The 27552-nt window shown below is 37.7% G+C and overlaps 1 protein-coding gene and 1 long non-coding RNA gene across 2 annotated transcripts in view; one reads left to right on the top strand and one right to left on the bottom strand.

Moving 5' to 3' along the window:
• LOC309640628 overlaps positions 1 to 27552 on the top strand; it is a 933213-nt gene that overhangs the window by 353892 nt on the left and 551769 nt on the right. The gene's annotated exons all lie outside the window — the stretch shown is intronic.
• LOC309640596 (uncharacterized protein) overlaps positions 4471 to 27552 on the bottom strand; it is a 601312-nt gene continuing 578230 nt past the window's right edge. The window contains exon 11 of the mRNA XM_082419559.1: positions 4471 to 12157. Coding sequence (XP_082275685.1) covers positions 12133 to 12157 — 25 coding nt within the window. The 3' untranslated portion in view covers positions 4471 to 12132. The remainder of the gene's footprint in view (positions 12158 to 27552) is intronic.

Here is a 27552-nt window from a genome sequence, read left to right as displayed (position 1 = left end):
AGTGTGCTCTTTTAAATTATAAAATAAAAGTGCCACTTGAGGATGTAATTGAAAATAATATTGTAAAGTAAAGGAGCTTGAGGGTCATAAAGAATAGATAGTTTGGCGTGTTTTTCATCTTCACATTTCACAAATAGATGGTTTTGTTCTCATATGTATATGTGGCTCCCAAATTGGAATCCTGCCTTAATAGATAAGGCAATTTCAGAAAACGTAGGAAGTGTACTGAATTATCCCTGTAACAATTTTATAATGGTATCAGCATTCATTATAACTACCACATGAGAGGTATTTATAGTTTTTCAGAGAATTAAAAAAATTCAGATAGGCAAAAGCAAAGCCAAAATCTCTTATAATTGCAACGGCCATAGGCAAAAAATCAGTATTTGGGATATAACTTTTCAGTAGATTCTATTTAACATTATGTCCTGAAGATTTTTTATATATATCCCCTTCTATATTAATTACATAACACTGCTTTGATTGTTCTGCTGTAAAATTTTGATAAGGGCCCAAATAAGAATCATTAGAAACCGTGCCTCATTCTGTTCAAAAGCTTTTATTTGAATGATTAACCCCGACATCTCAATCAAGATCTTGTCCTGTTTCTCTAGCTGCCTCGGTGGATCTCCAGTTTGGGCTACCATAAACCACACGGTACAATCAGTTCTTCCAAACATCTCTCACATCGGCGCCTGTGGAGCCACTCCAATCATTTACGCTATCATGCCTAGTTTATTGTCATTAACCTACTAATCTCCTGTATCTTTTCTCTCCTACTTTCAAATATTACCCCTTGATGCCTAAGTGATTGATTAATTCATTTCATCATTGAGTCACTCAGTAAGTATGTATCGTATGCTGACTATGTACCAGGCAATGTGCTAGACACTGGGGATGTGAAACAAAATTGCATCCTTCCTTACTCAAGGAAGTTACCAGTCCAGTGGGAAATAAGAATACTAACCCAACAATTACAAAATCATCATTAGGATCAGTAGGAACATAGAACAAGAAACACCTTGGCCTTTCTGAAAGACTCAAGAAAGATTTCATCTTTCAAAAATATTAATATTTTTATGTCACATCTATATGAAGAGAATTCTTAACTGCCTTCTCTAGCATAAAGCGCAAAGCCCTCAGTTTGGCTTCATGACTCTATAAAATCAAACCCCCTCCAATCTGTCTAATCCTGCCTCTCACTTCTGTATACAAACTCTTCACTCCAGCTAACTCACTTCCCATCTATAACTGTTGTTGATCACGCTCTTTCCTCACCCAGAATACCTTCCCCAATCCCTTCTGATTCTCCAATCCTAACTACTTAGCCAGGCCCATTTCTTTCATTCAGACTCCCTGACATGCCAACTAATATTGATTTTCCTCTGCTTTGGCCTTCCAAAGCAATTATTATAATGTTTCCCATTTTGGTAAATATTGTGTGTGTGTGTCCTACATCCCTAAATAATAGATTGTTGGATCCTGGAGAAATGATTTCTTTACATCCTCAGTACATGGCACAGCATTACGTATGTCATATAATCTAAAAAAATGCTGTGTTACCAGAAGAGTAAATAAGTAATTGCACAAACTGTTTAACTATATACCATATAACTATGGTATATAGATCTTCATTATTCATTTATTTCATTTAGTATTATATCAAATGATATGATACTTCCCATCTACTTAGAGAGACTCAGGGAGACTCACAGTCAAGGAGCATAGCTTGAATTCACTGAGCATTTGAAAAATATAAAATGAGTGCCTACTGTGAAGTGTCAGTCACCACACAAAGTATTAGGTAGTCACCGGTAGGCAAGACTGCCATGTTGCCTGCCCTCCCTGGGCATACAACAGTCTGTGATGTGATAAATGCTCCATCCAGAGAGACGTGCAATGTTAAGGGAATGCATGGTGCTAAGCAGAATCTAACATAATCTAGGAGGTCAGCAAAAGCTTCCCAGAGGCAATGAAAAAAAAAAATAAATTAAATATGTCCTGAAGGATAATAAGAGTCAACAAAGTAAAGAGACAATGGTAGAGGAAACAGCAAGCACAAAGGCTGGTGGGCAAAATGAGTGTGTCATATCTGAGGACCTAGAAAATATTCAGTACAGCTAGAACACAAAATGAGAGGAATGAAAGATGGAGCTAAGGAGGTAGGTGAAGATGAGATCATGTTAAAAACTTTGGAATTGACCCTAAGGGTGTTGGGAGCCTTTTAAGGGTTTTAAAGAAAGTGGATGGTATGAGGTCTGTCTCTAGAATGTTCATTAAGCAAGGTGGAGGATGGAATGGAGGAGACCAAGGAAGGAGTCAAGGAGATTAGTTGAGAGGCTGTTGCTTTAGTCCAGGAGGAAGCTGGTGATAGGCTAAAGTAGACTACTGTAGATGACATTGAATTGGAAGTTAAAGAACTATGTAGGAGAAAGAATGTAGAGGATGTGGTATCAGGACATAAAAATCACATAGTTATTGGACTTGGAAAACACAGTGGTTCTGGAATCAGGTACACATGGTTCAAGTTTTGGTTTTTGTTCTCCGGTGACTTGGGCTGAGTTATTTTGCCCTTTCTAGACCAGTTTCCTTGTTTATAAGATGGTGATTATAGCTGGCTCGTGGAAACTGAAGCAAGGGTGACTTCAGTAAGAGAATATAGACAAACCTACTTCACACAGGGTTTAGTGCATAGGAAATGCTCAGAACTGTTAGTCCTTTTTCTTTCTTTTCTCCTCCACATGTGAGAAAACTATGTCATCAAGAAAGGTACCAGTTCTCTAGCAAAATCTTACCTTGATACAGCCTTTTATTGGAAATCTTTCTAGGGCGACTATTTCGCTCTGTTCTATGTTGCATGATGGCAGGGGCTTATGAACAATTAAACAAGTCAAGTGTTATTGACAAATACATTGGTATACGGCAGGAGAGAAGAATGGAAGAGATGGAGTAAAGCTCAGAGAGAGGGAAATGGAAAAATAGGGAAATTAAAAGAAAAAGCATGAGTTTAGAGGGTGCATAGAATTTATCACCTAGATGCTTTCTTCACTTCTATCATAAATTTATACAAGAAGAGGATTTGCTCTGGGGAAGACTGAAAATTTGCAAGGGTGCAAGTTTCTAGCAACATGCAAAGAAAAATATTCTTTTCGTGCAACTGTTTTATGGCCTAACCCAGATGGAACATATGTTTACATTTGAAGGATTATTTCCAGCATTTATTTATCACTCCAGTAAAATGTTAATTCCACATAAATTTTCCAGTTTTACGTTTCAGATCAGTAATTTAAACCTTGTGGCAAAATGGTGAAATTACCAGAGTGACTACATTAATCTTTTATTCCAGTGATTAACTGCAGCTTTCTTTTGGTGATTTTCACTGGACTCTTTGTCACTCTCTGCTTACTCTCTGTCCTGTGTAGCTTTGAACTTTCCTGACTACATTGGTTGTTCCAGCATCCCTTTCTTTGGGGAATGTTTAGATCTCTAGCTTTCCATAAAAATCCACTTCAGCCCATAAAGTTCAAGCTTGCACATGATCCAGAATCAGAGTGCTCCTCTCCCCTATACCTGGTGGACACATGACCCAAGCTGGTTCAAATAGAGTCTTCCTCAGGAGCTTGACCAGAGCCATAAGAAAAGAGGTGCTCATTTCTATGGGATTGGAAGTTGAAAGGACAAGTCAACCACAGGAAGAGTTTCCTGCCTGAAACTGAAGCCAACAGGGGAGAAAGGAAAGCTTAGAACGAGAGAGAACAAGACAAGCCTTGCCGATTTTCTCTGAGCACCTGGATCCAGACACACCTGAATCCATCAACCGCTCCTATGGTTGAGTTATATGAACCAATAAGGGCCCTTGCTTTTTGCTTAAGCTTCTTTGTGTCGGCTTTCCATCACAACTAAAACAACCTGACCCCACTTTCATATTCAGTAATACCTAAATGCTTATATATTGATAAAAATACTTGCTAAGAGACATCTAGAACTGTTTTATTAGAATTCTATCTAGATCAACCCTTTAGCCCAGTTTTATATTATATCTTTCTCAGAAATGTCAATTTGACAGAATTTCTAATAAAGATGCTTTCACTCAACATAGGCAATTACAAAAGAATATTTGTTACTTTATAGATTCAGGATGTTTAAGAAGCTGTGAAGGGCTTCCCTGGTGGCGCAGTGGTTGAGAATCTCCCTGCCAATGCAGGGGACACGGGTTCGAGCCCTGGTCTGGGAAGATCCCACATGCTGCGGAGCAACTGGGCCCGTGAGCCACAACTACTGAGCCTGCGCGTCTGGAGCCTGTGCTCCGCAACAAGAGAGGCCGTGACGGTGAGAGGCCCGCGCACCGCGATGAAGAGTGGACCCCACTCGCCGCAACTGGAGAAAGCCCTCGCACAGAAACGAAGACCCAACACAGCCAAAAATAAATAAATAAATAAATAAGTTAAAAAAAAAAAAAAAAAAAAGAAGCTGTGAAGCTTATTGGAAAGAAAACACACTTTGAAGACAGACCTGGAGTAATATCCTACATCGGCCACCTAATAGTGGTATGATTTTTCACATGTATTAATAGCTATGCTGAGCCTCAAACTTCTCATAAATAAAAGGGGAGTGATAACGCATCATCACTTTGGGGAAGATTAAATGAAATTACATTTATAAAGTACTAACTTCACAATAGGGATATACTTGGAGTGTATTATGCTAAGTGAAATAAGTCAGACAGAGAAAGACAAATACAGGATGATATCACTTATATGTGGAATCTAAAACACACAACAAACCAGTGAATATAACAAAAAAGAAACAGACTCCCAGATATAGAGGACAAACTAGTGGTTACCAGTGGGGAGAGGGAGAGGAGGAGAGGCAAGATAAGGGTAGGAGGTTAAGAGGTACAAACTACTATGTATAAAATAAATAAGCTACAAGGATATATTGAATAACACAGGGAATACAGCCAATATTTTATAAGTATAAATGGAATATAACCTTTAAAATTTTTGAATCTCTATGCTGAAACCTACAAAATATTGTACATCAACTATACCTCAATAAAAAAAATAAAAGTACTAACTCCTAGAGGGAAAAGAAAAGGGTTTTGTTCACTGTTACATTCCTAGGCCCTAGAACAGTGTCTGGCACACATTACTATTTGCATCAAACAGAAATATCTGGTACCTCGCGAGTGTTCATTCTATGATAACTAGGATGACGGTGTAATAACGATGATGATGTACCCGTGCGCTCACAAACTGAGTCACTCATGGGAAAGAAAGTGAGCTGGTAACCTCATAGGAAAGCTGTAGAAGCTATTCCCCTATCCAAAGCGGATTCCTGACACTATGGAAGCTGACAAATAAGTGGCTTACTAGAATATTTCTTTATAACCCAGAACATAACTTTTTTTCATTAATACTAATGAGTACTAGTGAGCATGTCCTGAGTACTATGCTAGGTGCTAGCAATGTGATGAGGAGCAGCAACAGTAGCATTAATAGTAACAACTAAGCTTTCTGAGTATTCTTGGTGCCGGGTACTCCCCTGAGCACTTTACATGTTTGAGTTCACTCATTCTCACAAAAGTTCTATGTCATTGGCGCTACTATTATCATCACAAGTCTACAAATAAGGAAACTGGGACATAGAGCATTTAGACAACTTGTCCAAGGGTAGACAACTGAATCTGAACCCTGTTGCTCTGGTTCCAGGACCCACAGTCTGCTACCTTTTCAGATCTTCTTTTTTAAAAAAATTTTAATTGAAGTGTAGTGGATTTACAATATTATATTAGTTTCGGGTGTATAACAGTGATTCAAAATTTTTATAGATTGTATTCCATTTAAAGTTATTACAAAATATTGGCTGTATCCCCTGTGTTATACATCTTTGTAGCTTATTTATTTTACGCATAGTAATTTGCACCTCTTAATTCCCTACCCAGATCTTGCCCCTCTCCCCTCGCTCTCCCCACTGGTAGCCCCTAGTTTGTTCTCTATAATATTCAGATCTTCTTAAAGAGCAACCAGAATGTGAGGACCAGAGTGTGTGGTCTAACAGTAGACATGAGGTGGCTAGGTGCAATGGAACGGTGTTCTCTTTGTCCTAAAGAATGAATAAAACACGGGAAAGTATATCAGAACTCAAATTGGGTTTTCTCAGCTCAAAGACAAGGCCAGATATAGAAACAATATGAAGGTGTTTTCAAGATCGTCTTCTCCTCCCTGCAAGGCCTTTCCAACCAGCTCTGGCCTCCTTGGACATAAAGGTCGAGGAATTCTTCTTCCTTCCTCCCTTTTTCTTTATCCCCATCACATGTCTTTCTGTTACTGAATACTTATTCCTTGAATATTTTTTACTTAATTCTTGTGAGAGAGATTGGAGACACAATTCACACAGGTGTTGAGGATTAATCATCATTCCATGGTCTTTCCCTAAAGTAATGAATCTTATTTCTTCCCACTTAAACTACTAAATAGTTCTCTAACTGTTCTTCCAGACTTCAGTCTCTGCTCCTTTATTTTGGACACAGCCGAAAGGCTAAGCTTTTCCAATGCTGCTTTGAGTGACTTTCCTATTCCAAAATCTATGGCTGCCCCCTTACAATAGAAAAAAATTCAAATTCCTTAAACCAGCATTTGATACTCTCAACATCTGCGTCAGTCTACCTTTTGAATGTGTTTTCTGCCGTGACTTCACACCTGTTGTACTGTTTCTTATGCACATCCACGTGTTCCAGCCTCCTCACTGTTTTGTATACTCTCCCCTAAACCTGAAGTCTTCTTCTCCTCATCTTTTTTGCTATTTCACTCATTTACATTTTTGGAGCCTTTGCTTCAGGCCATTCATATTCTAGGCCCTGGGAATACAGCATTAATCAAGTGGGACAAGATATCTACTTCCATGGAGGTTTTATTCTAATGAGTGAAAAGAGTAAATAAATAAACACAACAATTTCACAGAGTGATAAGTGCTCTGAAGACAATAAAACAGAGTGGTGTGATAGAAAGCGAGTGGGATGTGTCATTTCACTGAGTGTTCAGGGAAAGATATTTCTGAGTGGCTGATGTTTGATCTCAAACTGAATATCAAGAAGGAGCCAGCCATGTGAAGATCAGAGAGCTCCAGGGAGAGAGCTCAGCAAGTACCCCCAATATTCAAATATTATCCACTTTTGAAGGCCTAGTTCAGATACAGCCTCAGCCTCAAACTTTTTCTTATCTTCAGCCCATAATACTTTATCTTCTTTGCAGTGCTTACTACTTTATATCTTGGATGTTAGCTATTTATGCACAAGTCTTTCTACCCTATTAGAATTTCCAATTCTTAAAAATCTGCTCTTCTTTATATCACCTCCTGTACTTAATGCAATATTAATCCAGACACGCAAACATTTCTTGAATAAGAGAATAAAGGAAGGAAGGAATGAACAAAGGAAAAATGGTGGAATTTTATTTCACCTGTGGAAGGAATGCAGAAGACAGACAGTAGGGATACAGAGTCTTGGAGCGCCTCAAAAAGTGCCACAAAATCTGCAAACGAGACTGGTTCTTCTTGTAGGAGAATAGAATCCTCCAATTTCCATTTGGCCCATTTTGGAGGAAGTTCGAAATAAATTTTGTGTTTGCGATGAGTGTTTTAAGCTTCTGTCTTTCACAGGGTATGTTGAGTTGTTCTGATGGGGGCAGACTCCAAAGCCATAGGGAAATTCTCCAAAGATCCAAAACAGTCTGGATCCTGGGCATGCTTTGATGAATTTAATCGTATACAGCTGGAGGTAATTGTAGCACCGGTTTCTTAGTAAAGTTGGTATTCAATGAAAGTGACAAGCCTGACAACTTCATTAACAGCATTGACATTAAGCTACACTGACTGTGTCTTACAGTTAAATAGGAAAGGAAAAATTACAATTTTGGTACATTTTAATCAAACTCTACTGGTAGTCCGTGTCAGATCTGTCCTTGTCATTTTGTGTTCTGTTTTTTCAGCGTGCTCTTCTTCAAGTGTTGCTGGGGAGATGTTCCTCTCCCAGCCCCCTCTCTGCATAGTAACCAAGGGAGGTTCAGGAGGAGATGCTGCATAGTGTTCACAATAGATTAGCTGTGAGCTCTCTCTCTCTGTGTCATGCTACCTGCCACTCACAGTGTCCAACAGACAGTTGCTAACTTTCATCTATCTGTAGAATGCTCACAGCCAGGGAAAGATGCCTTAACACAGTGTTTATTACCTTTCTAGAACCACTTCTGCCTTCAGATATTTTCCTGTAGGCTGAAATGCCTTTGTTCTTGACTGAGAAGGAATCCTGAATAGAGAATTAGTTTCACTTCCCCAATTAACCTAAGAGAACAAATGTGGAGATATATAGCAGGAAATATTCTATAAGATGGAGGAATGACACACTTAGTGTGTCATGTTTTAGCAACAAATGCAGTTCAAAGTTTAAAAAAATAGTTGAATTTGATTCAAATGTCTGGTTGAAATCACATCTTTTTGAAGTGGTGTAAATATGTCTTTTAAAATACTATAAGGGATTTTTTAGTGTTTCCATGTCCTATATTTACTTTATGTTTATGACAATAACACATTTAGTAAGAAATCACCATTTTGACATCTTTCTTTTGAAATGTCTTTATTTTATACATTTATTTCTTGCCAATGTTTTGAATAAGTTATCTCTTTGAATGAGTTCTCTAGGCTTGTGCTTGCGTGTGGTATTTAACAAGTAGCTCTTAAAGGGATGTTGTAAAATAATTTGACAACCAGACTTAATTTTTAAAGTTGCCCAATAAGATTTGTATACAGTTTTAAGTTTTATTCTTCCTTGATTATCTCTGTAGCAACCCAACTTTTTTTTCCCTCAACACAGCAGTAACCTCTGACATTGAGTCCTGTCTGCCAGATCATATGCCCAAAATTGGTAGTAATGAATCCAGTTCTCAGGTGGAGTTGAGCTGTCACCTAATTTCCCTGAGACGGTGTCAGAGGGATAATGCCAATGTGTCCACAGTGACATAGTTGGGTCTGCACTCTTGGGATATGACACAATTTTAAGAATGTCCATGTCAAAAGGACAGTGTTTGGCCTCCATCAGGGAAAGACATGCTCCTATATAAAATATAAATTGTATGTTCAAATAAAACACATGGGAAGAAAATGTCTGTGTGAAATCTTTTTATGCCTTTGTGCATATTTCCTCTTACCCTCTGAAGAGTTCCCACAGGGCCAGCACTAAGTTTCTCTTCATTAGAACCCAGATTTCAATTTAAATTTTAATTAGAATAGATGACTAGAATACTTACATTCTCTGTAGTTTCTGCATAAAGCTAATCGGCATCTAGAAACATGTCCTATGTTTTCATAAAAAGATTAGGATCTTAGTCCACAAAGATTTACCGCTATCCATAAAATCATTTTATACCCACCATACCACTATTTTTGTTGGATGAATCATTTTTGGAAGAAAAATATTGTTTTTCTATTTGTATAGTCACAAAACCCAGCAGAAAACTTGATTTTACATATGCCCAAAACTTTCATTTTTATAAGATCATAGCTTTACTAACACACATCCCATAAATCCCTGGACTTTCCCCCAGTATTTCAAGTGTAATTTTGAATATTGTAATAATTTCTGCAAACTAAAAGGAAATGTTCGCAAGCACCCAATACATGTTATTCTATAACCCAAACTGGTTCCATGATAATAAATACAGATCTGAGCGATCATGTTTAATGACTATGTAATCAACACCTACATTTTTGCACTTTAGAGTTTACAGAACAATAGCACTTATCCATTCATTCATTCATGTAACAAGTATCTACTGACCTACTCTGGGTCAGGGACTGTTCTAGATTGGGAGGGTGGGAGGCAGATTCAGCAGTAAATAGGACTGGCAAGGCCTGACCACACACTGCTTACATTTTCTCAACTCATTAGGAATACTACTATCTGTATTTTACAGGCTGAAAGAGTTCAGGCTCAGAGGAGCTACGTGACTAGCCTAACATCATCACAGAGCTGATGAGTGGCCAAGCTGTGACTTAACACCTATCGCATCTTCCCTCCAAGGTCAATGTATTCGATAACAGTAAAAATAGGTAAGAAATTCAAGGTTCTCTTTAAGACAGTTCTTTTTTCCTCTATGAGGTCTATAGAACAAATCTATCTTAAAATCACAACAAATACCAACAACAACTCAGTGGAAAAGAAAATTAAAATAAAACATGGTTATCCTCTGGCACAACTAATGCTTCACTCCCTCTTAGCTAGTTTTATTCCTTCCAAAATGAAAATACCTTGGTCATTTCTTTTTATTAGAAAGATTATGCAGGCTGTTTGTTATGGACTGAATGTGTCCCTCAAAATTCGTATGTTGAAGCCCTAACCCACAGTGTGATAATATTTGGAGGTGTGGCCTTTGGGAGGAAGTTTGGTTTGGATGAGGTCATGAGAATGGACCCCCATGATGAGCTTAGTACCTTTATAAGAAGAGGAAGAGAGACCAGAGTTCACTCTCTCTCTTTTTCTCTCCCTCCCTCTCTCCTCCATGTGATGACATAATAAGAAGGCAGCCATCGCCAAGCCAGGAAGAGGGCCCTCACCAAGAACCAAATCTGCTGGCACCTTGATCTTGGACTTCTTAACCTCCAGAACTGTGAGAAATAAATGTCTGCACTTTAAGCCACTCAGTCTATAGTATTTTGTTTTAGCAGCCCAAGTAGGCTAATACAGTTATAAAAGAGAAATCAAAATACTGAAAAGAATGATGAAAAAGTAAAAATAATACAGTTTCACCATCCAGAGATAACCATTATTGCTCTATCTCAGTACATATATATCCGTATATTTATTATAATTGTTAAAGTATGATCAAACTGTATATGTTGTTCTATAATCCAAATGCATTCCATGTTAATAAATATAGATCCAGGTACTCATTTTTAATGACTCTATAGCATTCCATTCTGAGTTTATATCATAATGTATTGAACCAATCTCCTTTTAATGGACATTCAACAGTTTCCGTTTTAACTAAAAAACAGCTAAAATTAACACCCTTTCATAAAGATCTTTACATACTTGCCCATCTGTCGCTATTGTATAAATTCTTAGGGGTGAAATTGATTGGGTATAATGGTGGACACATTTTAATAATCATACACGTCTCAGTTTATAGCTTCTACCAACAGGGTATGGGGCACCCATCCCTCATGCTCTTACCTTTTTAATCTTTGACAATCTGATAAGCAGGGGAAAATATTATCTCAATGTAGTTCTTTTTACGTTTCCTTTATTTCCTGATAATAAATTAATATTTATACATTATAGACAATTGAGAAAAGTATATTAAATCATCAAAAATAAAACTCATTCAATAATGGTACATCCAAGAGGTAAACATTATCAACATTCTGCTATAGATCTTTACATTACATTATTTTTTAATGTTATAACTTTTTAAAATAAAATTGGGATTATACTGTAAACCTGCTTTTGTTTTCTTCCTTTTTCAAAGTAAACCTTTTAATTGAAAAAATTACGTATACAGAGAAAGATTAACAAATCATAATTGATTAATTTTTGCAAAGTAAACACATCTATGTAACCCTCATCCAGGTCAAAACCAGAAACATGACCAGACCCTTCCCCCACTCGCTGGAAGTCTCCCTTGAACTCCCTATCAGTTAAACAATCCCCTCAAAAGTACCCACTGTTCTTGCTTCTATTACCATAGATTAATTCTGTCTGGTTGTGTGAAATCATATACTGTGTTCTTTCATTTCTGTTTTTTCACCCGACAAATATATCCACATTGTTGCATGTAGCTAGCGGTAGTCTATTCATTTTAATTGTTATATTGCTATATTATTACATCATTATACCACTATTTATCTTTTCTACTGGTGATGGACATTGGGGTTGCTTCCAATTTAGGTTATTATAAATAATATCAATACTACTATGACATTCCTTCCTAAAGTCCCCTACATCTTCCTTTTCTGGACCACCTGATTTCCAAGGCCTACTGTACAAGTACTATCCTGGGAATTCTATGTGTCCCTTGTCCCCTGGGCTGAATTCTTACCTGGATTCCATAGCTTCCTCATTCTTGATTTAATCTCTTATTTTTATGGATTCATCTCCAGTAGCTTCCTGAAAAAGATGGATATGAAATATATTTTTTATGTTGAGAACTTACAGGTTGGAAATCATCTTCTCTTTGAATTATAATAGTGTTGCTCCACTTTTTCTAGCCTACTGTGTTGCTAATGTGAAGTCCAACTTCATTCTCATTCCTGATCCTCTTAATGTCCAGTGTTGGGAAACTCTATGATAATGTGCCATCCTGTATATTTTATCCCATTCTCTGAAATGGGCATTCAGTTGGCTCTTTCAATGATTATACACATGCTTTTCAATTCCTGGAAATTTTCATCATTATTTCTTTTATAATTTCTTTCCCTCCATTTCCCTCAGTTTCCCTCATTCTAGCACTATTGACAAAAAAAATTGAAACTACCAATTTGCATTTTGTGTTAATTCTTGGGAGACCTCTTTAACCTTGATTCATCGTTGTTTTTCTTCTTGGAAGATTTTCTTAACTTTATCTCCAACTTTTCTGTTGATTTTTTAAAATGTTGTGCTAATTTATTTTTAATGTCCAAGAGATTTAAAGTCCAAGATTTTCTGTTTTTTTAAGTAGCCTCCTGTTTTTCTTTTATTTATTTAAGGAAATCATTTGCTGTTTTTTATTTGCTTTTTAATTTTGCTATATGTTTTATTTCCTTTACTTCCCCTTTTAATCTGCTTCTTTGTTTTGATCTCTTTATGTAATTAGAGAATTTCCTCAAATATCTGCGGATTTTTGGCTATCTGGTCATATTTTAAAATGAAGCACTAAAAAGCTATATATTCATAGGCCAGTTTGATAGTTAGTAGATTTCACTGTAAAGTTACTAGGAATGGTACTGGGTGACCCTCTAATGTCAAGGTCCATAGGTTTTTATTCTTGGGAGATTCTGTTTCCCCAAAGAGGACTCCTTCATTATCTTTCCTGAAGTCTATAATCCTTATAACCAAGATTCTGAAGCAGAGCTTTGAAAGATGCTGCTCTTCTCACCATTGTGTGCATGTGTGTATATAACTCCAGGACTCACAGGAGTTATTCCACTTCCCTAGTGATACTGGGCAAGTCATTAACCTTTCTGAACTTCAGTTTTCTTATCAATAAAATGAAATGACAATTCCTATTTCATAGGGTGTTATGAGAATTAAAGCAGATAATGTACATATGATATTGAACATATTGGCTGTATATATTCCAGTGAACGTTCTAGCAGTTATCATTTGTTAGTATTATTATTGTTATTATCATTATAATCAACTGCACAATAGCAAGAATTTTCTTGGATTTAATCTTACATCTCTTTGGAAAACAACTTGCTGTAATGGTAGAAATGGGAAAGAGTAAGAATTAAAATCATATTGTTCAGATTATATCACTATTTATCTTAAAAAGCCTCATCCAAGTCAGCATAGACACATTTGATAAAATCAGTGGAACCACTACTTCAGTTATTCATAAAACCAGTAGTTTGCAAACATTTTCTATAAGTGGCCAGATAGTAAATATCTTAGGATTTATGGGACAAACTCTCTCTGTCACATTTTATGCCACAGTACCATAAAGGCAGCCATGGACAACTCATAAACAAATGGGCATGGCTGTGTTCCTAATAAAACTTTATTTAAAAAACAGGTGGTGGCCCAATTTGGTTTGAAGGCTATAGCTTACAGACCCTGCTTAAGAAAAATATCTTTTGTTGAAAATACTATAGTTGGGTTAATTAACATAATTTCTATAACTAACAAGCTCAAATTCTCAATGACGTAACACAATCAATGTATATTTCTTATACAGAATCTGGTGGGCAGCCTTCCAATGGTGCTTTGGGGATTCTGTCTCCTTCTATCTTGTGGCAATCCCACCTTTCAGGGTTCCTTGGAGACCCTTGCTGGATCCTTTTCATCCAGCCAGTCCTTGAGTAAAAAGAAAGAATGAAGAGGATCATGTGGAACTTCTCATGGCCAGGCCACACTTGAACCCACATATTAGGGGCCAGAACTAACTACAAAAGAGGCTGAGAAATACAACTTCCTGTCAAAGAGCCCAGTAAAGAAATGAGGATTGATGAGCATCTAGCCAATAGCTACCAAAAAAAACAAAAAAGAGAGAGACAGAGAGTTACAAGTTAAAAAAAAAAAAAAAGCCATTCAGCTTTTGCAGAATATTTTCCCGCCAAAAAATCTGGATCATCCTTCAGGGTTAGCTACATAATTTGTTGGACACAGTATACAATGAAAATGTGAGGCCCCTTGAACAAAAACCAGGTAAAAAGCTTTTGCCTTCCTTCTGTCATTTCTGTAGAGCTGTCACAGTATTTTCTTAATTTGTATTTAACCTCTCATTCTCTTGGTCACGGGGATACTCACAAGGCAAGGGTGCACATAGGCACCCAGGGCCCACCCATAATTAGCACATGGGACCTCTCTGGACCCTGACTCTCCCTGTATATGCACCGAAGCCCCCCAGTGCCAACCCCAAGGTAGAGGGTCAGCAGCCAAGACCCAGTTTGGGGCAGATGAGCCTGTTGTAAGCCAAGACTCCAAGACGCAGCTCCTGCTCTGCTGTCATCACGCTTCACTCACAAAACACAAATTCAAAGGTAAAATTATTAAGAATTTCAAGATGGCAATCACAGAGCATCAGATGCCAAGAGTGGGGGCCCCATCTAAGGGTGGGGTCGTATACAACTGCCACATCCCATGAGGCCAGCCCTACTGTCCTTTCAGCTTGATCACTTGCCGAAGGGGAAAGGCCTAGAAGTCCCCACTTCAAGAAGTTTACTAAGAAGTCAAACTCAGAGCCTCTACCTGCTCCTGCCCAGCTTTTTCCAACCTTCTTCTCCAGAAAAAACATTACATCAAGCTGCTGTAGAAACTTGACCAAGATTGAATTGGCCTTTAACAAGACAACCCTTAGCTCTGGATTGTCTAAATTATTGTATGGAGGGACTTCCCTGGTGGTCCAGTGGTTAAGACTTCGCCTTCCAATGCAGGGGCTGCGGGTTCAATCCTTGGTCGGGGAGCTAAGATCTCATCACATGCCTCGTGGCCAAAAAACCAAAAGAACATAAAAACAAAAGTAATATTGTAACAAATTCAATAAAGATTTTAAAAATGGTCCACATCAAACAAATTTTTGAAAAAAAAATAAATTATTGCATGGTAAGGAAATGCTAATGGACTCAGCACTCCAACGTTAAATCATTCTACTATTTTTCATATATAACATTTATTCCTATTTTAAAAGTCATGTAGGTGGACTTCAGGAAGTTAACGACCTATTCGTTATTTATTCTGTGCTAATAACACTGTGAAAGACAACATAGAGTCAGAGTGGAGAGTTCTGACTGACTGATATCCAATCCTATTTCCTGGATTAGCTTTATGGCCTTATGCAAGATGCTGCATTTCTATGAGCCCCCGTTTCATCATCTGTAACACTGGTTTGATAATATCCACCTCACAGTATTGTAGTGAGGATGACAAGGAGATAACATGTGTACAGATCCTGGCACATAGTAAGCATTCAAAACGTGGAAACCATTATTGCTATGAATTAGTGATAATGCCAGTCATTATTGGGAGGTGGGGGGAAAAAGTCTTCCAACACAACCCCTGAACTGCAAGATTATGAGTTTAGAGGGAGAATGAGTTCTAAACAAAAACTGCAAAGCCAGGCAGTAAATACATAAAGCCACAATAACAGGACATAACATGTGCGTTATAAGAGTAGTAATGGTGCTGTAGGGGTTTCTCATTTAGACTGGAGACACTTGTCAGAGAGTCTTTCCAGGCTATTCTTGAGTCTGCTGGCTCTAAAGGTAAGCACTTTTACATAATTTTCTGGGGGGGCGGGGACACATTTTAAATGCAATGCCATTTGGTGGCTTAGGAATTTACAATGGGGCAATTATCTATGTGCGTGCAAGTAAACAATGTGATGCATGTACCCACAGCAAATAATAAAATCAGGAAATGTAAATAACAAAAATCAGGAAATGTAAGTGGTTTCTGGATATTGCCTTTAGTGCTGCAATTCAGCCAGCATTCGTTATACGCTATAAGCTCAATGGGGAAGAGGAAGCATCCTCATAAAATAAACATTTGTCTGAAAATTTTCCAGTTGAAGGAGAGGCTGGCTCTTAGCTCAGCTACCTCCCTTGCACATGATGACTGGACATTAGTGAATCACACAGCCTGGGTCAGCCTAAAATTGTCTTATAATGAAACTGGGATATAATGGGAAGTTGTGCTATTTTTGTATTTCCAAAGAAGGAGGCCTCTCATACAGCTGTGCTCCTGTGTTGAAAAGTGACCCTCAAAACAAACAAGAAAATGATACAGGACACTCTAAGCTCTAAGATTAAAGGAGGCAACAAGACAATCTTGTTTCTGCTTCATAAAAGGATGTTCTCACAACAGAAATACCTCTATGGTTACTGGTAATAAGAAAAGATCAAATTAATCAGCTTTCCCTGAACTCTGGTGATCCTACACATAATTTTAAATATGGGAGCCCTACTTACCTCATTAGGTTGATTTTATTTTTGACTTCAAAAATATCTAACTATTCTTAGAGAGTCTGTGTATAGAAATACAGAAGTCTGCTCAGTTCTATAATGTCCTAGCAGAGTACTGGAATTGCGTTTAAATGTGGACGATTAGAATGAACAAAACTTGCAAATCTCTTAGTGAATCACAAGGCCTGTTATATGTTTGAGGATACTGTTACATAAGATATTTGTATCTGACCATGCAGTATATACGTTTGCCCTCTATTGTCCCTAGAAACATGTCTAAACCTGCTAGTTTCTCAGCAAGAATAGAGGCCATTATATTTTAAATGTGTATGCCAACATTTTATTTGTAAATGTCAGAAATTCACTTCTATGACTGTATTAGTTCCTTATGGCTGTTATAACAAATTATCACAAACTTACTGGCTTCAAACAACACAAATTTATTAACTTACAGTTCTGGAGGACAGAAGTATAAAAGTAGGTCCACAGGCCTACATTCCTTCTGGAGGCCCTCAGGGAGAATGTCTTTCCTTGCTTTTTCCAGCTTCTGGAGGCCACCTGCATTCTTTGGCTCATGGTCCCTTTCCTGCATATTCAAAGCCAGCAGTGTAGCGTCTTCCCTCTTCTCTGACCTCTAGCCTCCCTCTTATAAGGACCCTTGTGATTACATTAGGCTTACCAGCATAATCCAGGATAATCTCTCCTCCACAATATCTTTCATTTAATTACATCTGCAAAATTTCTTTCACTTTGTAAGGTGACAGATTCACTGGTTCTCAGGATTAGAATGGAGACATCTTTGGGGGTCCATTATTCATCCTACCACCATGTCTGTCATCACTGCAACTCTTTTTTCCACTTCATGTGCAAATGCTCATATGATTTTATATATCAGCATATAAACAAGTTCAAGTTTCTTCCATGGCTTAAATAAATAAATAGACCCTCTCTTGATGCCAAATCTCCCTCTACCTACCCTTCCTTATCTTTCTTCCCATTCATAGTCAAGTAACTGGGCACACTAACTACGTTATCTCCAAGACATGTTTCTTTTTTCCAGTCTTAAAATCTTAACCTGCTGCTGCCTAACACCTGCCCCCACCACTCCATCATCATTTGGCAAAAGTCAAAAATGACATTTCCATTGTCAAAATCCTATCCTTATTTAACTTCTCAGTCGCATTCCATACTATTGATGCATCTTTTATTCTTCAAACTCCCTCTTCCCTTGGATCTTGTAATGGACATTTGTTGCTTTGTCACCCAGAACTTTATTTTGGTATGGGCCCTTGGTTTTCCTCTAGGGAACACTTCTCTCTCCCTCACTTTCAGTGGTGTTACATTTATCCCCAGTAACTGGACTGGGCATGTGACTTAGGCCTAACCAGTCAGCGCGTCACCTGTCCTTGGCCACAGTGATTGGTTCAGGAACAGACAAATAGTCCAATCCAAGACAGTGAGGTGCTATCCCAGGACTTTTATTGGGACGACTGAGAGAGACTTTTTCCAACAGGACTATAGAAGTTGGCAGCCAGTTTGACACTGACCAGAGTCTGTGAATGAAGCCAATATGGAGGAGAAACGTAGAAAAGAGAGAAGAAAAACCATGTTGTGTTTATTTCATCTCTTGATTTAATCTAGGCTGAATTCTACCTCTGGGCACTTTAATTATGTGATCTAGTATACTCCTTTCATCTGATTAAACCAACTTGAACATCTTTTTGGTCACTTTCAACAGAAAGAGCTTCACTTGACATGGTCTCCACCATGGCATCCTTGCCTCTCTGTTCTCTCCTTCTCAAGACCTTTTGGTCCTCCCTTTTTTCTGCTCTCCCTTAAAAATTGAGGTCTCTTGTTCTGACCTTGTCCCTCACATTTTTGCCCCTACATTCTCTTCCAAATCAATGTTCACATTGTCAGTTACCACCTGGATGCTCATGATGCCTGCATGTATATCTACAACCAAGACCCCTCCTGAATTCCACTTCCATTTAACCAGTGATGTCCAAATGATGCCTCCTAGATATTCCACAGGCAACTTACATTTAATGTATCCAAAGCAAACACATCCTCTTCCTCCCTACCACCACCCTTATGCAATCAGTTCCCTCTTCTGTATTCTCTATCTTAGTAACCACCTCTTAAGGGTTGAAATGTGTCCTCCCAAAAGATATTGAAGTCCTGACCCCCAGTACCCCAGAATACACAATTCTGTTCTCCTCTGCTAGGAATCCTACAATGATTGCTTATTGTCTTCAGGATAAAATATAAGCTTCTCAAAATAAACACAAGATCCCTCATTATCTCACCTCCATCAGTCTAGCCTTCCCTCCTGCCACTTTTCACCTTGAACTACACAACTCCTGATCACCACATCTCGTAGCTCCATAATATTCCTTTCTTCCTCATGGGTCTGTGTTTTGAGCTCACTGCTCTCTCTGTAGGAATGTCCCTCCAGCTGATATACCAAACTGTTACTCCATCCTCAAATCTCAACTTAGTGACTATCTCCTTGGAGATGCTTCCTCATATTCCCTCAGAAGCCTTAAATCTTCTTTCTTCAGTCCTATCATTTTTGGTGCTTCCTCCATCATAGCACTTATAGTACTGTCCTGGAGATGTTGGTTTGAATGTCTGAGTTTTCTCAGGAATGTGAGCTCTCTGAGGGGAGCAACTCTGTCTTCAATTTTGTACACTTTATATCTATCACAAAGGCCAAGTAGGGGTTCAGTAAATATCTGTTGATGGCACACATGAATTAATTAAAAATTAATTAAGTAAATTAACTAAACTAGAATTGTAAGACATTGTTGCAAACAATTCAATATATCAGGATTTGGCTTTCATTATGTTGAAGAGAAGGGATGGGAATGCTCATTTATTGTGTTAATGCTTATCATTCACATTCATTCCTTCATTTACCAAACATTATTGCATACATAGGATGTCAGATCCTGTGTCCACCACTGAAGACATGAAGACAAATATGACAGACCACTGCCCACAAGGAGCTCACAATCACAACTACAAACAAATAAGTGTTATACAATGCTATAAATACATAGACAACAGCCACTAGAGGAACCTTTTGAGGCAATAGTTATGGAGCAGGACCTTGGTGGAGTGGAGTAGTGGAAAAAGGGTAGGGAAGAGAAATTTAATCCTCACATCACCTTACTGCAGATACTAGCTACAACTTACAGGTGGAAAAAACCCACCCAAAGTAATTAAATAGGAATTCTGATCTTTCCTCTTTTCAAAGAAAATGACAAGGATTTAATTTGTAACCTAGAGACTGAACTGCCCTGGAGCCCGAGGGGAGGGTGGCCTCTCTGAGGCTGCCGGCTCTGGAGGGGCGCCAGCAGCTGAAGCTGCCACAGACCTGGGGACCGCAGGCCAGAAGCAAGAAGAACTACAATCCTGTAGCCTGTGAAACAAAAGCCACATTCACAGAAAGATACACAAGATGAAAAGGCAGCGGGCTATGTATCAGATGAAGGAACAAGATAAAACCCCAGAAAAACAACTAAATGAAGTAGAGATAGGCAAACTTCCAGAAAAAGAATTCAGAATAATGAGAGTGAAGATGATCCAGGACCTCGGAAAAAGAATGGAGGCAAAGATCGAGAAGATGCAAGAAATGTTTAACAAAGACCTAGAAGAATTAAAGAACAAAAAAACAGAGATGAACAACACAATAACTGAAATGAAAACTACACTACAAGGAATCAATAGCAGAATAACTGAGGCAGAAGAACGGATAAGTAACCTGGAAGACAGAATGCTGGAATTCACAGCTGTGGAACAGAATAAAGAAAAAAGAATGAAAAGAAATGAAGACAGCCTAAGAGACCTCTGGGACAACATTAAACGCAAAACATCCGCATTATAGGGGTCCCAGAAGGAGAAGAGAGAAATGACCCGAGAAAATATTTGAAGAGATTATACTTGAAAACTTCCCTAACAAGGGAAAGGAAAAAACCACGCAAGTCCAGGAAGCACAGCGAGTCCCATATAGGATAAACCCAAGGAGAAACACGCTGAGACACATAGTAATCAAATTGGCAAAAATTAAAGACAAAGAAAAATTATTGAGAGCAGCAAGGGAAAAATGACAAATAACATACAAGGGAACTCCCATAAGGTTAACAGCTGATTTCTCAGAAGAAACTCTACAAGCCAGAAGGGAGTGGCATGATATACTTAAAGTGATGAAAGGGAAGAACCTACAACCAAGATTACTTTACCCCACAAGGATCTCATTTAGATTCGATGGAGAAATCAAAAGCTTTACAGACAAGCAAAAGCTAAGAGAATTCAGCACCACCAAACCAGCTCTACAACAAATGCTAAAGGAACTTCCCTAAGTGGGAAACACAAGAGAAGAAAAGGACCTACAAAAACACACCCAAAACAATTAAGAAAATGGTCATAGGAACATATCGATAATTACCTTAAACGTGAATGGATTAAATGCTCCAACCAAAAGACACAGGCTTGATGAATGGATACAAAAACAAGACCCATATATATGCTGTCTACAAGAGACCCACTTCAGACCTAGGGACACATACAGACTGAAAGTGAGGGGATGGAAAAAGATATTCCATGCAAAAGGAAGTCAAAAGAAAGCTGGAGTAGCAATACTCATATCAGACAAAATAGACTTTAAAATAAAGAATGTTACAAGAGACAAGGAAGGACACTACATAATGGTCAAGGGATCAATCCAAGAAGAAGATATAACAATTATAAATATATATGCACCCAACATAGGAGCACCTCAATACATAAGGCAACTGCTAACAGCTATAAAAGAGGAAATCGACAGCAACACAATAATAGTGAGGGACTTTAACACCTCACTTACATCAATGGAAAGATCATACAAACAGAAAATTAACAAGGAAACACAGCTTTAAATTACACAATAGACCAGATAGATTTAATTGATATTTATAGGACATCCCATCCAAAAACAGCAGATTACACTTTATTCTCAAGTGCACAGGGAACATTCTCCAGGATACATCACACCTTTGGTCACAAATCAAGCCTCAGTAAATTTAAGAAAATTGAAATTATATCAAGCATCTTTTCTGACCACAATGCTATGAGATTAGAAATCAATTACAGGGAAAATAACATAAAAAACACAAACACATGGAGGCTAAACAATACGTTACTAAATAATCAAGAGATCACTGAAGAAATCAAAGAGGAAATCAAAAAATACCTAGAAACAAATGGCAATGAAAACACGACGATCCAAAACCTATGGGATGCAGCAAAAGCAGTTCTAAGAGGGAATTTTATAGCTATACAAGCCTACCTCAAGAAACAAGAAAAATCTCAAATAAACAATCTAACCCTACACCTAAAGGAACTAGAGAAAGAACAAACAATACCCAAAGTTAGCAGAAGGAAAGAAATCATAAAGATCAGAGCAGAAATAAATGAAATAGAAACAAAGAAAACAATAGCAAAGATCAATAAAACTAAAAGCTGGTTCTTTGAGAAGATAAACAAAATTGATAAACCATTAGCCAGACTCATCAAGAAAAAGAGGGAGAGGACTCAAAATAAATAAAATTAGAAATGAAAAAGGAGAAGTTACAACAGACACCGCAGAAATACAAAGCATCCTAAGGGACTACTACAAGCAACTCTATGCCAATAAAATGGACAACCTGGAAGAAATGGACAAATTCTTAGAAAGGTATAACTTTCCAAGACTGAACCAGGAAGAACTAGAAAATATGAACAGACCAATCACAAGTAATGAAATTTAAACTGTGATTAAAATCTTCGAACAAACAAAAGTCCAGGACCACATGGCTTCACAGGTGAATTATATCAAACATTTAGAGAAGAGCTAACACCCATCCTTCTGAAACTCTTCCAAAAAATTGCAGAGGAAGGAACAATCCCAAACACATTCTACGAGGCCACCATCACCCTGATACCAAAACCAGACAAAGATACTACAAAAAAAGAAAACTACAGACCAATACCACTGATGAATATAGATGCAAAAATCCTCAACAAAATACTAGCAAACAGAATCCAACAGCACATTAAAAGGATCATACACCATGATCAAGTGGGATTTATCCCAGGGATGCAAGGATTCTTCAAGATACGCAAATCAGTCAATGTGGTACACCATATTAACAAATTGAAGAATAAAGACCATATGATCATCTCAATAGATGGAGAAAAAGCTTTTGACAAAATTCAACACCCATTTATGATAAAAACTCTCCAGAAAGTGGGCATAGAAAGAACCTACCTCAACATAATAAAGGCCATATACAACAAACCCACAGCAAACATCATTCTCAATGGTGAAAAACTGAAACCATTTCCTCTAAGATCAGGAACAAGACAAGGATGTCCACTCTCACCACTATTATTCAACATAGTTTTGGAAGTCCTAGCCATGGCAATCAGAGAAGAAAAAGAAATCCAAATTGGAAAAGAAGAAGTAAAACTGTCACTGTTTCCAAAAGACGTGATACTATACATAGAGAATCTTAAAGATGCCACCAGAAAACTACTAGAGCTAATCAATGAATTTGGCAAAGTTGCAGGATACAAAATTAATGCACAGAAATTTGTTGCATTCCTATACACTAATGATGAAAAATATGAAAGAGAAATTAAGGAAACACTCCATTTACCATTGCAACAAAAAGAATAAAATACCTAGGAATAAACCTACTTAGGGAGGGAAAAGACCTGTATGCAGAAAACTATAAGACACTGATGAAAGAAATTAAGGTTGATACCAACAGATGGAGAGATATACCATGTTCTTGGATTGGAAGAATCAATATTGTGAAAATGACTATACTACCCAAAGCAATCTACAGATTCAATGCAATCCCTATCAAATTACCAATGGCATTTTTTACGGAACTAGAACAGAAAATCTTAAAATTTGTATGGGGACACAAAAGACCCTGAATAGCCAAAGCAGTCTTGAGGGAAAAAAATGGAGCTGGAGGAATCAGACTCCCAGACGTCAGACTATACTACAAAGCTACAGTAATCAAGACAATATGGTACTGGCATAAAAACAGAAACATAGATCAATGGAACAAGATAGAAAGCCCAGAGATAAACCCACGCACCTCTGGTCAACTAACCTATGACAAAGGAGGCAAGGATATACAATGGAGAAAAGACAGTCTCTTCAATAAGTGGTGCTGGGAAAACTGGATAGCTACATGTAAAAGAATGAAATTAGGACACTCCCTAACACCATACACAAAAATAAACTCAAAATGGATTAGAGACCTAAATGTTAGACCGGACACTATAAAACTCTTAGAGGAAAACATAGGAAGAACACTCTTTGACATAAATCACAGCAAGATCCTTTTTGACCCATCTCCTAGAGAAATGGAAATAAAAACAAAAATAAACAAATGGGACCTAATGAAACTTCAAAGCTTTTGCACAGTAAAGGAAACCATAAACAAGACGAAAAGACAATCCTCAGAATGGGAGAAAATATTTGCAAACCAATCAACAAACAAAGGATTAATCTCCAAAATATATAAAAACCTCACACAGCTCAATATTAAAAAAACAAACAACCCAATCCAAAAATGGGTGGAAGACCTAAACAGACATTTCTCCAAAGAAGACATACAGATGGCCAAGAAGCACATGAAAAGCTGGTCAACATCACTAATTATTAGAGAAATGCAAATCAAAACTACATTCTAACTCACACCAGTTAGAATGGGCATCATCAGAAAATCTACAAACAAATGCTGGAGCGGGTGTGGAGAAAAGGGAACCCTCTTGCACTGTTGGTGGGAATGTAAATTGATACAGCCACTATGGAGAACAGTATGGAGGTTCCTTAAAAAACTAAAAATAGAATTACCATATGATCCAGCAATCCCACTACTGGACATTTACCCAGAGAAAACCATATTTCAAAAAGACACATGCACCCCAATGTTCACTGCAGCACTATTTACAATAGCCAGGTCATGGAAGCAACCTAAATGCCCATCGACAGATGAATGGATAAAGAAGATGTGGTACATATATACAATGGAATGTTACTCAGCCATAAACAGGAACGAAATTGGGTCATTTGTTGAGACGTGGGTGGATCTAGAGACTGTCATACAGAGTGAAGTAAGTCAGAAAGAGAAAAACAAATATCGTATATTAACGCATGTATGTGGAACCTAGAAAAATGGTACAGATGAACTGGTTTGCAGGGCAGAAGTTGAGACACAGATGTAGAGAACAAATGTATGGACACCAAGGGGGGAAGCGGCGGTGGGGTGGGGATGGTGGTGTGCTGAATTGGGCGATTGGGACTGACATGTATACACTGATGTGTATAAAACTGATAACTAATAAGAACCTGCTGTATAAAAACATAAATAAAACAAAATTCAAAAAAAAATTTTTTTTAATTTCATAAAGTCCATAATATTCCTTTTATCTTTTGTGGATTGACTTTTTGTGTTGTGTGTTAAAACTCAAAGCTCATGATCTACAGATCAAACCCGAGGTCATGTAGATATTCTATGTTTATCTCTAATTTTTATAGTTTCACATTTTAAATGTCTGTTAATAAATTTGAGTGAGTTTGGCATAAAAAAAAAATTTGTAACCTAGAGCTCTAAGTCTGAAAATATCTCCTTTTAAATTGTCCTTCCTCTCTTAAATCTCTCACACTATAGCAGCTTGGAGCCTCTCCCGCTCCAGACAACTGACTCCCAACTTCTCTCCTGCAACTGCTTCCTGTCTCCTAACCCACAACCTCTTGTGATTACAGTTGGTTCTCAGTATCCACAGATTGAGCATTTGTGAATTCAACCAACCGCAGTTCAAATATTTTTGATGTGCTCAAGAGACTTGAGCATCTGTGGGTTCTGGTATCTGTGGGGGATCCTGGAAGCAATCTCCCTTGAATACAGAGGGAGATTGTATTTCTTCCCCACTTCTTCCTCAAGCCCCATCATCTCCCAGGCCAATGAGTCAGACTCCCTAGGAAAGACAGAAAAGAGGTTATCTAGGGCCACCAACATCCCCCTAACCCCCCAGTTTCTCCACACAGTGCCAGGGAACTCCTAAAGGGTGAGGCTGTTCTCCAACTTTAATACTTAGCTAAGAAGAAACCTCATTCTTTCATTAAATACAACAAACATTTTTTTAGTATATTTGGAATAACTTGTGTGTGTCGAATCTATTTTTTCAGCTGCTCAGTTTATGAAATCTGAATACGGATCAAGTGTTTTCCATGAACAGTGCTTAGCACAAGCACTCAGAAAATAACTGTTCTCATAGAGTTTGAATTTTATTTGAGGCATACAGATAACAAACATAATAAATAAGCAAATTGTATAATACAGTAGAAAGTGGTAAGTACTACAGAAAAAATTTAAAAGGGGCGTTTGGAAAGGATAAGTTTACTCACCTTGAAATGGGAGAAAGAGCTTCACAGAGATTGCCCAATTACCAACTGGAAGAGTTCAATCTCTTTTCCCTACACCATGCTGCCCTAATTAAAACAGATTATAAAGTCATTATGTATTAATGGTAATATACGAATATAATGGAATATATGTGATTTAAATTACAATCACATTTCTAGAATACATGGTCAGAATAACTTGGGAGCATGCATTCACAGGGAATTTTCTTTTCATTTTTAAAAATTCTTTAATGTTTTATTTTTTTAGTGTACAACACTATATTTCTATTCTATATATACTCTGTAAACACCAGACACATTTTAAATCTATTCTGGTAGTAATTTTGGATTTTGCCCTATTTTTAAAAGAATACACATTTGATTGTAGAAAGCACAAGTGTTCTTTATTGGAGAAACATGGGATAAATGAGAGACTCAGAAGACTTGAGTTCTAGTCTCAGATTTGCCATTAAGTACATGTTTGGTCTTGGATAAATTATTGAGCTTTGTCTGTTCTCAGCCAGGCATTGAGCAAAGGTGACTTCCACACTTAATAAAAGGTCCTCCAAAAATGACAACAGTCTGTGGAAGTTCATATAAACTTGAATACTCAATTTAGAAATGAATTATTTACACACAGGTTAACTACCTGTTTTCTAAAGTTGTCATATAAACGTCTAAGGGGAGAATTCTAATTTTTTTTAACATTTTTATTGGAGTATAATTGCTTTACAATGGTGTGTTAGTTTCTGCTTTATAACGAAGTGAATCAGTTATACATATACATACATCCCCATATCTCCTGCCTCTTGCGCCTCCCTCCCACCCTCCCTATCCCACCCTTCTACCTGGTCACAAAGCACCGAGCTGATCTCCTTGTGCTATGCGACTGCTTCCCACTAGCTATCTATTTTACATTTGGTAGTATATATATGTCCATATATACACTACCACTCTCTCACTTTGTCCCAGCTTACCCTTCCCTCTCCCCGTGTCCTCAAGCCCATTTTCTAGTAGGGCTGCATCTTTATTCCTGCCTTGCCCCTAGGTTCTTCATGACCATTTTTTTTTTTTTTTTAGATTCCATATATATGTGTTAGCATACGGTATTTGTTTTTCTCTTTCTGACTTACTTCACTCTGTATGACAGACTCTAGGTCCATCCACCTCACTACGAATAACTCAGTTTCGTTCCTTTTTATGGCTGAGTAATATTCCATTGTATACATGTGCCACATCTTCTTTATCCATTCACCTGTCGATGGACACTTAGGTTGCTACCATGTCCTGACTATTGTAAACAGAGCTGCAATGAACATTGTGGCACATGACTCTTTTTGAATTATGGTTTTCTCAGGGTGTATGCCCAGTAGTGGGATTGCTGGGTCATATGGTAGTTCTATTTTTAGTTGAGAATTCTAATTTGATCGCCCTGGTGGTGCCTATGTGCA

Source organism: Balaenoptera physalus, assembly GCF_965194825.1.
Source record: "Balaenoptera physalus genome assembly, chromosome: 13".
Classification (NCBI taxonomy): Eukaryota; Metazoa; Chordata; class Mammalia; order Artiodactyla; family Balaenopteridae; genus Balaenoptera; species Balaenoptera physalus.
This window is presented reverse-complemented; position numbering and strand designations above follow the sequence as displayed.